Below are 12,393 nucleotides of genomic sequence, written 5' to 3'. Positions count from 1 at the left end.
AGGCCCGAAACGTCAGCTTTCCTGCTCCTCTGATGCTGCTTGGCGTGCTGTGTTCATCCAGCTCTACATCTTGTTATCTCATTATTGTGGACCTCCCTGGTTGATAACAGATCACTGGGCCATTGTGATGGTTTTGCATTATGCGTGATCAACATTTCTGGCTGGGGCTTAATACACAAGAGAAATGCTAGGTCTGTGTCTTTTGGGAGAATCACATGACACAAACCTCACTCCAACACATGAAACCTCCCAGGAGGAAAGGAAAGGCAGATCTAAACAGTGAAGAAGCAAATATCTGTCAGATTTTATATCATTAATTTAACTTGCATCTGCTGTTTTTGGTATCTGTCTAATTTTTAGAATTGTTAAAGCAACGAAGAAGGTTCAAGGCCTATTCAATTAGTCCCAATTCTCTGCTCTATTTGACAAGCATAGTGCCTTTTTCATTTCAAATATGTACCAATTTCCCTTTTGAAAATTATGTGTGGGTGGGCTTCCACCACCCTTTCACATACTGTTGAGGGATCATGACTGCTTTCTGCATGAGCAGAAATTCTCGTTACCTCTTAGCCAGTTCTTTTGACAATTATTTCCAATCTCTCCCTATTGGTTTCCTGTCCTCTTGCCAGCAGGAACAGTTTCCCCTTATTTGCTGAATCATGCATAATGTTGAATATCTGTATAACATTTCCATAACTTTCTCTGCTCAAAGGAGAACAAATCCTGTTTCTTAGTCTAATAGAATTATCAGTTGACTGGTCTTTTTTACATGATGTGAAATGTGATTTGCATACAAATGAAACTTTTTGCCATCATTAGATCACTTAAAGTACTTTTGGAGTGCAGTCACTACTGTCAAAAAGTATCAATACACACACTGCAAACTTCCATGAACAGTAACAAATAAAAACAGGGAATGCTGGGGAAACTCTGGTTTATCTGACAGCATCTGTGGAGAGAAAACAGAGTTGACATTTTGAATCCGATGAAAATGGCCAGGAAGTTGCTATTGACAAATTTATTGGGGATAAATATTTGGATCGATCGTGGAGAGGTAGGACTACACTAGCTGAAATAAAGACATGGGATGCTGGAGAAACTCAGCAGATCTGCAGCAGGAGAGAGAAACAGTTAACGTTGTAAGCCTGGTTTCTTCTCCAGAAGAATCAAAATAAACTAGTCAGGTTGCACCTCAACTGAGCTGGAACCAAGGCTTTTGCAGGGTGATTTGCTATTGCTATTGGAATATGGGTTTAAACTGCTGTATGTTCTCGAGTAACCGTTCACCTTGTGTAAAAGTCAACCCCTGACCCTGCCAAAATGTCTCATATAGCTCATAGATAAGATAACGCCCCCCCCCCACCCGCCCAGACTTGTAGCCAAAACAATGAAACCATTTTGTGCTCATCACTCATTTCACCACTGAAGTGAAACTCATCTTGGTACAAACATATTTGATAGAGTCCTAGAACAGCATGCCTTCAGTTGTTCAACTCCCTCTGGCTATGCACAATAACAGGAGTTTCCAGGCTGCCACCTCATTGGTACATGTTGCATTCCTGCCAATCCCGCTATGTAATTTGGCAACACTGTTTCAAGAAAGAATGGTAGATAAGCAGCTCAGTTCAAACTTAATAGTCACTGTGATTGCAGAGCTCAATCTCTGATGGAGACAAATAAATGTACAGCAGCTTTCCATACTCCATACTCAAGATTTGCTGTAACGTCATGTCTGTATGAGTGGATGGGGGACATCAGGGAGAGGGTATTTCCTATGGGGGTTTTGGAGGAGAGATGTATGTGGGTTGAGAGTTGGTGGCGTTCTATAGTGAATGCCTCTAGGCAGCGATGGAGTTATTAAAAGAAGGACCGAGAGACCTGTGAGATTGGCAGTAGTGGGAGGGAAGCTGGAGCTGTTTGCTCCACAAGTTTTTAAGTAAAACGCTCCTGCCTTAGATTCACAGTTATAGAGTCAGAGAGCTCTACAGCACAGAAAAAGGCCCATCGAGTCTGCTCCAATCAAAAACAAGAACCTAACTTTTCTAATCCTATTTACTAGCACTTTTCCTACAGCCTTGTCTACCTCGGCATTGCAAGTGCTTATCTAAACACTTCTTGAATATTATGAGGGTTTTTGCCTCCATCACTCCTACTGGCAGTGAATTTTGGATTCCCACAACCCTCTGGATTAAAAAGAAATCCTCACATTCCTTCTAAACCTCCAATTCATTACCTTAAAATCTATATTTCCAGGTCAAAAATCCCTTCCTTCGTTCACAATTTTACACATCTCAATCATATCCTCTGTTCCGAGGAAAACTACCTAGTCTGTCCAATCTCTCTTCATAATTAAAACTTTAGCCTAGGCAACATCCTGAGTAATCTCCTCTGCACCCTCTCCAGTGCAATCACATCCCTCTGATAATGTAGAATCCAGAATTGCGCTCAATACTCTAGCTGTGGCCTAACTAACTGTTTTATAAAGCTGCAGAATGGTCTCCCTGCTCTAAATCTCCATGCCTCAGGTGACAGAGGCAAGTATCCTCTATGCCTTCTTAACCACTTTATCCACTTTCACTGGTCCTTTAATACACGCAGATCAAGGCCTCACTGATCCTCAGTGCTTCCCAGGGTCCTCAATGTTCATCGTGTATTCCCTTGCTTTGTTTGTCCTCCCCCAGTGCATCACCTCACATTTATCCAGATTGAGTTCCATTTGCTATTGATCGGCCCATCTGACCACCCCATCCATATCTTCCCGTAATCTCAGACTTATCCTCCTCACTATTTAGAACCCAACCAATTGTCGCATGATCCACAAACTTACTGATCCACGCTCCTACATTTAATTCTAAATTGTTCACATAAAAAGCATGGGCTCCAACACTGTGGAACCCTACTAGTCACGGGCTTCCAGCCTCAAAAACACCCCTCGCTCTCTTCTTCCTGCCACGCAGCCACTTCTGGATCCAATTAGCCAGACTTCCTTGTATCCTATAGATTCTTACTTTGCTAACAGTTTACCATGTGGGATGTTATCAAAAGCCTTGCTGAAGTACAAGTAGACTGTCAAATGTGTTGCCCTCATCTACACCTGATCACTTCTTTCAAACATTCAATCAATTCAGATATGACCTTCCTTGACAAAACCATTCTGACAGTTACTGATTAATCCCTCTCCTCTCCAAGTGCAGATTAAACCTCTCCCTCAGACTTGCTTCCAATAGTATCCCTGCCACTGAGGTTAAACTAACATGGCCTGCAGTTTTCTGGTTTATCTGTTGGTCCCTTCTTGAACAGTGGTACCACAGTGGCTGTCTTCCAGTCCTCTGGCACCTCCCCTGTGGCCGGAAAGGAAATTAAAATTATTGCCAGTGCCCCTGCTATATCCTTGCCTCATTCAACAGCCTAGGACACATTTCAGCCTAACACAGTCATACTCATGGAATCATACTTTAGGGACAATGTCCCAGACACCGCCGTCACCATCCCTGGATATGTCATGTCCCATCAGCAGGATAGACCCAGCAGACGTGGAAGCACAGTGATGTACAGCTGAGGAGGGAGTTACACTAGGAGTCCTCAACATTGACTCCGACACCATTATGTCTCATGGCATCACGTTAAACATGGGCAAGGAAATTTCCTGCTGATTATCACATACCGTCGTCCTTCGGCTGATGAATCGGTCTCTCCTCCATGTTGAACAATACTTGGAGGAAGCACTGAAGGTGGCAAGGACACAAAATGTACTCTGGGTAGGGGATTTCAATGTCCACCACCAAGAGTGGCTTGGCAGCTGTGCTACTGATTGAACTGTTTGGGTCCTAGAGGATGGAGCTGCTGAGGGAACCGACAAGAGTGCAAAACATGCTTGATCCCATCCTTACCAATCTGCCTGCTGCATATATGACTGTCCATGATTGTATCAGTAAGAGTGACCACTGTACTGCCCTTGTGGAGACAAAGTCCCATTTTCACATTGAGGATACTGTCTATTGTGTTGTGTGGCACTATCACTGAGCTAAATAGGACTGACTCTGAACAGATCTTGCAACTCAAGACTGGGCATCCATGGGGCACTCTGGACCATCAATCTCAGGATCATTATCCAACTCAATCTTCAAGCTCATGGCCCACCATAAGTCCCACTCAATCATTATCATCAAGTTAGAGGATCAAGCCTGGCTCAATGGACAGTGTAGAAGGGTGTACCTAAAACTGAGGTGTCAACTTGGTGAAGTGACCAAATAGGATGACTTGTGTGTCAAACAGCATTAGCAGAAAGTGGTACACAAAGTTAAGTGATTTCACGACCAACAGAATAGATCTAGGCCCGCCATGCAATCCTGTCACATCCAGTCGTGAACAGTGGTGGACAACTACAGAATTCGCTGGAGAAGGAGGCTCCACAAATATCCCCATCCTTAATAAGCCCAACACATCGGTGCAAAAGATAAGGCTGAGGCATTAGCTGAACTTCAGCTAGAAGTGCTGAGTGGATGACCCATCTCAGCTTCCTCCAGATGTCCCGGCATCGCGGACCTCAGTCTTCAACCAATTCAATTCACTCCACATGATATCAAGATATTATTCAGGTATGTCCTTTACACAAAAAGAATGACGAATCCAACTTAGCAAATTACCACTCCATCAGTCTCCTCTTGATCCTCAGGAAAGTGATGGAAATGTCATTAACGGTGCTATCAAGCAGCACCTGCTCGGCAATAACCTGCTCAGTGACGCCCAGTTTGGGTTCCGCCAGGACCACTCGGCTCCTGACCTCATTACAGCCTTGGCTCAAGCATGGACAAAAGAGCTAAATTCCAGAGGGGAGGTGAGAGTGACAGCCCTTAATATCAAGGTCACATTTGACTGATTGTGGCATCAAGGAACCCTAGCAAAACTGGGTTTTGTGGGGAACCTCTCCACTGGTTAGAGTCACACTAGCACAATGGAAGGTGGATGTGATTGTTGGAGGTCAGTCATCCCAACTCATGGACATTTCTGCACGAGTTGCTCAGGATTGTGTCCTAGGCTCAAACATCTTCAGATGCTTCATCAGTGAGCTTCCCTCATCATTGATCGGAAATGATGATGTTTGCTGATGATTGCACAATGTTCAGCAACATTCACGATCCCTCAGATACTGGAGCAGTGAATGTTCAAATGCAGCAAGACTTGGACAATATCCAGGCTTGGGGTGACAAGTGGCAAGTGACATTCGCACCACACAAATGCCAGGCAATGGCCATCTCCAATAAGAGACAATCTAACCACTGCCCTTGACATTCAATGATGTTACCATCACTGAATCCCCCACTATCAACATCCTGGGAGTTACCATTGATCAGAAACTCAACTAGGCATAAACACATTGGCTACAAGAGCAGGTCAGAGGTTAGGAATACTGTGGCAAGTAACTCACCTCCTGGCTCCCCATAGCTCATCCACTATCTACAAGGCACAAGTCAGGAGTGTGATGGAATATTCCCCATTTCCCTGGATGAGTGCAGCTCCAACAATACTCAAGACACCATCCAAGTCAAAGCAGCTCACTTGATTGGCACCACTCTCCCTCCACCACTGACACTCAGCAGCAGGGTGTACTGTCTACAAGATGCGCTACAGAAATTCACCAAAGATCTTGACACAGCACCTTCCAAACCCACAACCACTTCCATCTAGAAGGATGAGGGCAGTAGATATGTGGGAACACAGCCACCTGCAAGTTCCCCTCCAAGCCACTCAGCATCCTGACTTGGAAATATATCGCCGTTTCTTCACTGTCGGTGGGTCAAAATCCTGGAATTCCCTCCCTAATGACATTGTGGGTCAAACTACATGGACTGTATGAAGGCAGCTCATTACCACTTTATCAAGAGCAACAAGGGATAGATAATAAAAATGCAGATAAAAAGAATAGGGCTAGCAATCAAAGTGAGGTATATTAACAGTGACAAGAAGATTCAAGATGACGAGCTGCACCATCTCCCTGTGGGATGACCACAAGTTCCCTGAGGGATCACCAAAGATATCCAGAGACTACCACAAAAGGGTGTATTATGACTGGGATGTGACAGCGTGCTTCCTTTACTCCTCCATGGTAGGGAACTACTCTGGGATGTTCCTTCTTGTCATGGGTTGTATATTTCCTTCCACTAATTAATTAATGTACCATATCTAAATTGTTGGTTCTCAATAAACCATCTGAAAATTGCAATAAATCGTTGACTGCCGATATTAGGTAACTGATCACCAATCCCCTAAAATCAATAATTAGTGTCAAGAGTGAGACTACAAGTGTGTGTAGTCACAAGAGTCATGGCACAACCAAACAATAGGGAGATGCGGAGAGAGCAACCTGTCACCAGGCTGAAGTTAGGGCTTGAAGGCAGAACTGGATATTACATTAGATATGAGTTCTGATATACTCGTCCTCATTCTGAAATGGGGAATGTTTCGAATCTCACGTCTGGAGTTAGAGAATGATGCATTTAAACAGACCCTCCTAGCTGCCAGCTCCCTAGATTTAAAAAGAGAACTCTACTGGGGTATTATGATGAAGGGCTGGCCCAAGGAATTAGAGGAGGGCATTGGAAAGGCACTGGGGGGAGCAGATATTGATTTCCACTAAGTATTGATTAGTGTCAAACAGTCCTCCACTGAAAAGTCCCAATGTGTTTGCAGACAGGCTTCTTGGCTGCTGTCAAAAGATCCAGTTAGAGGAGGGAGACTACTCAAATGGGGGTGAATGCTACGACTTCCTGAGTTTCAAGAGCCCTTTTTGAAAGGACTCCAGGCATCAGTCTGTGGTGCATTAGGTGTGTGCAACAGTAAAACAGTGGCCTGGGATGAGTTGATCTGCAATGCTAACGCAGCCTGGGGACAGGTCCATAGCCATCTTTGCAGGGCTTTGAGAAATGCTAACAGAGGAACTGTGGAGGGCCCCTTACCCAACAGAAGTATGAGTCACTTACAAGCCCTGTGCAAAGAAGGGGTATCACATTTGCTGTTTCCACTGCTATAGGCTGTGTCACTACAATAGGTCTGTGAAGGTTGAGCCACATGTGATGGGGAGGGGCCTGGCAAGGTGAGCAGGTTCTGCTCTCATGCCCTCTATCTCCTGTACAAAGAGGACCTGACCCGATCGAACAGTGTCCAGAGAGAATTCAGGCAGTGGTGGTGGTCGACTGTGTCCTCTCCAATCTGATTCGCTGATCACCTAGGATCAAGGAGGAAAAGAAAGGGATGAGGCAGGCGCACAATGACGTTTTGGCCATCAATTTCACCTCTAGTTTCTGAAATCTGGGCATCACATCTCCATTGTACTTCAGCGCAGTCCCGCAGTATACCCTCATCAAATTCTGAAATGAAAAGATAACCACAAAATGTACATTTGATACTGACTTTACCAGCAGACCATCCAATATCCCATAGAAAACTGAACTAATCATCCCTTTGTATTCCCTTAGTGCCTGCCTTTGTGTGGCCTATTGCCACTGGTTGAGCTGTCCAGTCATTGCTGGAAGACTGTATCTTTCTCTAGAGGAGACTACAGATGCCCTAAGCTCTGGACCTGGAAGGCCTGACTTCAGACTATAACATCTTGACATGAGAAACAGCCTGGCATGCTGATTGGCAACAGTAGCTGCATTGGTGGGATCTCAAATGCTATCTTGCTTGGGGGACACTACCCATTTGAAGTCTTCATCTGAGTCCCCTGCTGTAAGATCCAGTGCCACATCGCCCTCCAGTGAGCTGGCGCATACGGTCCCTGGGCATGATTCCGGCGGGTTATTATTCCACAGAGTCACCGTCCCTTCCCTGGGTATTGTTTTAGTAATCCCAGCAATCTGCTGTGAGAGTGTGAAAGGCTCTGTCAACACTTGCTGTGTCCAGCAGCCGTGATGGCAGCACTCTAAAATACCAAGCTGAAGCCTCACGACCCTAGGCCGAGCTCCTGCTGCTGAACTCAGATCGTGGGTTAACATCTGCCTGTGTCCCAGTTGAGATTGAGGCATCAGCCATTTGTTGCTCCATCCTGGTTGGGTCTGCAAGTTTCCTTGTGAGGTTAATCACCATTTCTGTGATATAAATGGTGTGCTCAGTCTCTGTGCCATGTTGGTGCCAGGGTCCTCCTTGCTCCTTGACGATGCCAGCAGCATTGCTAGCGCCCCTGCCAATGGCACCAACCATCCCTGTATGCATGCTCATCAGCCTTCTTGTGTACTCTACCCATCTGAAGTCCTCATCTGGGTCCCTTGCAGTAGAGATCAGGTGCCACATGCCATCCATGGAGCAGGTATATAGGGTCCCTGGGCATGATTCTAGCTGCTCCTGCCTGGTGATTCACTGACCTGATGTGGTCTCTATGCCCTCAAGAAAAGGGCCTGCAGAGCCAGTAGGGTGTGTTTCATTATCACCAGGGTCCTGCTCCCCTTGGCCTTCCTGCCTAGGCATTAGTTTTTGAGGATCTGGAAGGCAAATGAGTCAAGGTTAGGGGTAATATTGAAAAGAATTGATTAGGGATAGGGGTCACGGGGAAAGTAAACTAAGCATGCAAAAATTATCGACATTTAGAAATCAAAAGAGATTGTGGAATGAAGGGTTGTGTAATACGAGAAGGTGAATTAAAAGGAACACGCTATAATTCTCTGAAGAAGGGGCCCAACTCGAGACATCAGCTTTCCTGCTCCTCTGATGCTGCCTGGCCTGCTGTGTTAACACGATCATTCTTGATGGACTGAACCCTATCAACGGCAACGGCCTTAACTTTGGCCACTTCAACTTGTATAATTACCCACATCATTTTATATTTCACGTTTACAAATGCTTATTCTGTTCACTTTGAAATAGTATTATAGTATCAGCTTCAACAGCCACCATTAATGGGACATTCGATATCCTGATCATTTTCATCGTCATGCTTCATGTGAAAATGCTCCAATTCTTTACGACTATAACATGATTCCTGATGGCATTCCAGTGAATCTTTACACTCTGTCATGTTCTCTGGCTGTCACATCCTTCCTACAATGAGGCCCACAGTACCGCACACAACGTAGAAACAAAGAAAATCAACCCTGATGATCTGATGGAGGCTTTTAAGATTATGCAAAGTGTTTATAGATGTAGACAAAGGGAAAATGTTTCCACTTGTGAGTGAGTTGTGGACAATGGGCTGTAAATCCATAAGTATAAAGTGTTTGGTTATAAACCCACAGGGAATTCAGGAGAAACATGCAAAATAAGAGCAGAAGTAGGCCATTCAGCCCTTTAATCCTGCTTTACCATTCCATATGATCATTCAACTCAGCACCCTGCTCCCACTTCCTCCCTTTCATCCCTTTAGTCTGAAGAACTATAGCTAACTCCTTCTTAGAAACATTCAATGTTTTGGCCTCAACCACTTCAGTGGCAGAAAATTCCATAGGCTCCCCACTCTCCGGGTGAAGACAATTTATTTTGTCTCAGTCCTAAATGGCCTACCCCGCATCCATAGACTGTGGCCCCTGGTTCTGAGCTCCCCAGTCATTGGGAACATCCTTGTAGGAGCAAATTACTGCAGATGCTGGAATCTGTACTGAAAACAAAAAATGTTGGAAATCACAGCGGGTCAGGCAGCATCCATGGAGAGAGAGCAAGCTGACGTTTCAAGTCTAGATGTCTCTTCATCAGAGCTCCTTCCTGTGTTTACCGTTTCTAGTTCTGTTAGAACTTTTACAGGTTTCTGTGAGATCCCCCTCATTCCTCCAAAAGTGTGAAGATAGTCTCCTCATACCTTATCCCCCTCCTAGCATTCCACTTCCCCTCGTCCCACACTCTCTACTGCTTTACAAGCTGCAGTGGTGTACTTATGCACTCTTATATCAATCTCCTTTCCAATTCTCATGAACTGCAATGTGTCCAGGCAGTGGCGGAACAGCAACAAAACAGCGTTGAAGAAAAAGTACCATTATTCATACTCCCACTTGCAGCCATCAGCTTAGCTCTTGACTTTGTGACCTCTTCAGGTTGGCAATGGTCAGTAACTGCCCAAGAGACAGGGCAGGGGGCAAAATTAACATAGGTGCAAGCTTGCCACACTGTGAAGTTAACCATGAGTTCTGTGCAGAACACTCAGATGAAGACTTGATCCAGGCAGCTTACAGAAGAAGACTGGTGAGTTTATCCTATGAAGCCTACTCTTTCTTGTCAGAGGGCATGGAGGGGACTGGTACCAACTTCACAAAAGCCGATGCCCATGTCTTGGAGCCCATCCGTTTGGAGTGGATGTGGTGGCCAACCCTGTTCCTGAACCCAGCCGTGATGCAGCATTCATCTCAGCACAAGCAGCGTCCACCAAATAGCCCAGACTGAGCTCATGAAACCCCAGCTCGCTGCTGTGTCACCCCTGACTGCTGCTCTAATGGATACAAGCATTCAAGGGGCTTGCAGGGTGCCACAGCAGTCCATTAATTGTCACCCACCACATCACTAGGATTGCACAGGCCCACCCCCAGGGGGGATTGACAGTGACAGTACGCAGCTCAAATTAAAACTGCTGCCTGACCAGTGCCCTGAGTGTTGCCCCTCAGCCATTCAGTCAGTACAGACTGCTGCTGCCTTCTGCAGCCTGAAGCTGGGAATTCCTAAGTCATCTGCAAGCTCTCCAGCTGAAAGTCAGCAGCTTTCCACCAGCTATGCTGCAGCCACAGGGATAGCATTGCAGAAGAGGACTAGGCTAAGTAAGACTCAAGTGTGCCCTCACCAAAATGGCGTCAGTCACCACGTATGCACCTGAAGTGCAGGCACAATTTTTATTTGCAGGTGGAGCAGCACTCATAGAGTTGAAAAATTTGATGGCCCGGAGCTGAATCTCACCGGGTCTGTAAATCACATGTATGACGGACAGTTTACAAGTACAAATGGGCCAGATGGTGCGTACTAGAGAAATGTAGCAAGATCGTTCTCCTTGATTTTTAAACAAGCATTCAGCATTAGGCCGAGAAGTAAAGGAAACGAGCAGGAGTGTTTGCTTGCTCAAATGCAATGGTTTGATTCATAACTTTCGTTGGAATGTTTATTTTATGGTAGTATTTATCTCATCACTGTGGCTGAACAGATGTTGGGATGGTCCATAACAGAGGAAGTGTAAGGTGTGCTACTCTCAATGAATGAGGAATTGGAATTGCAGCTATGTGTCTCAAAGTTGGTCGAGCTGTTCATGGAGACCAGGTGCAAAAATGGCGATGGGGGCTTCATCCTATCTCTTTCTCCTTTTCCTTTTACTCTTCTTTTGCCTTCTGAGCTGGTTGCCTATAACTGGTGTTAGTGGCTATCTCCTCTTGATGGTGAGACTGTGCAACATACAGTGCGCCACAATAAAACTTGACTCGAGTTCTTCTGAGAACTGCAGGGCTGTTTTCCGGTGGTTCAGGCAGGCAGAAACGTTGTTAAGGCACCCTACTGGGAAGCATTTTGTGGGGCAGCATTTTTTTTTACATGCATGCTGTCACCTTATAAATGGTGATGAAGATTGTCTGTATCATCAAAGCATACTCTTTGTCATCAGTCGTCGTTCCTTATTGTGCTGTGGTGGCTCACATACAGAAAGCACAACAGACTGCGACAGGCAAAGAGATCCCGTCTCTTGCCATGATACTAGGTATTCACCAACGTTCTAACCTATCAGCTGCTGAGGGAGTGGAATCCCTTCCAGTTGCGATAGTGTTGGGATGTGATGCCTGCAAAGCATTATCTGCCTATTCGGTAGCACCCTGCACAGTGGGGAAGTCACAATCCTTGCTATGTCACATGTGCCTCCATCTGCTTCTTTCTGGCAAGACAGCAAAAAAAAATGTATTTGTTCTCTTGCAGTGCAGATCCTTATGCAACAGCAAATGGTGAACTTGGAGATGTTGCAAATGCTACATCCTCCAGCTTGGAAGGAGCCAGATGCATTAAGCTTCATGGTCATTTTCACAGCCACAGGCAGCGCTTGGAGGCTACAGCTGGGGCTGCAGCAGGTGGTCGATTTCAGGGAGAATGCTCTTAATAAAGTGGAGGTATATGACATACCGTTCTCAGTGAGGCTCAGCTGGGAGAATTGCTTCCTGAGCACCCTGGGTAGCTACATTATTACCTCCCTCTGAGAACCCCACTCCTCTTCCCTCATCTAGCAGCTTGTCCCCTGCTCATTCTGTCTGCCAAGGGAAATGCAAATTACTGCACCCATGTTTTGCAGCAAATGTTTTGTGAAGGCATCTCAAACTCAGCAGAAAGTCCGACAGCATGGGAGCTGGGGAGGCTAGGCTTCGGACCCAGAAGCAGACAGACTGACCTCAGAGTTATGTGGGACTGAGGAGTTGCTGCAGTGATGTTAAAGGGAACAGCAATAGCGAAGAGGTC

The 12,393-nt window shown here is 45.6% G+C and overlaps 1 protein-coding gene across 1 annotated transcript in view; it reads left to right on the top strand.

Annotated features, from left to right (window-relative positions):
* The window catches only part of imp3 (IMP U3 small nucleolar ribonucleoprotein 3), a 272,737-nt gene extending 260,600 nt beyond the window's left edge, over positions 1-12,137 (top strand). Inside the window, exon 7 of the mRNA XM_048602011.1 lies at positions 11,863-12,137. Coding sequence (XP_048457968.1) covers positions 11,863-12,137 — 275 coding nt within the window. The remainder of the gene's footprint in view (positions 1-11,862) is intronic.
* The last annotated feature ends 256 nt before the right edge of the window (positions 12,138-12,393 follow it).

The sequence above is a fragment of the Rhincodon typus genome, chromosome 10 (genome assembly GCF_021869965.1).
Source record: "Rhincodon typus isolate 14 chromosome 10, sRhiTyp1.1, whole genome shotgun sequence".
In the NCBI taxonomy this organism is placed as follows: domain Eukaryota; kingdom Metazoa; phylum Chordata; class Chondrichthyes; order Orectolobiformes; family Rhincodontidae; genus Rhincodon; species Rhincodon typus.
This window is presented reverse-complemented; position numbering and strand designations above follow the sequence as displayed.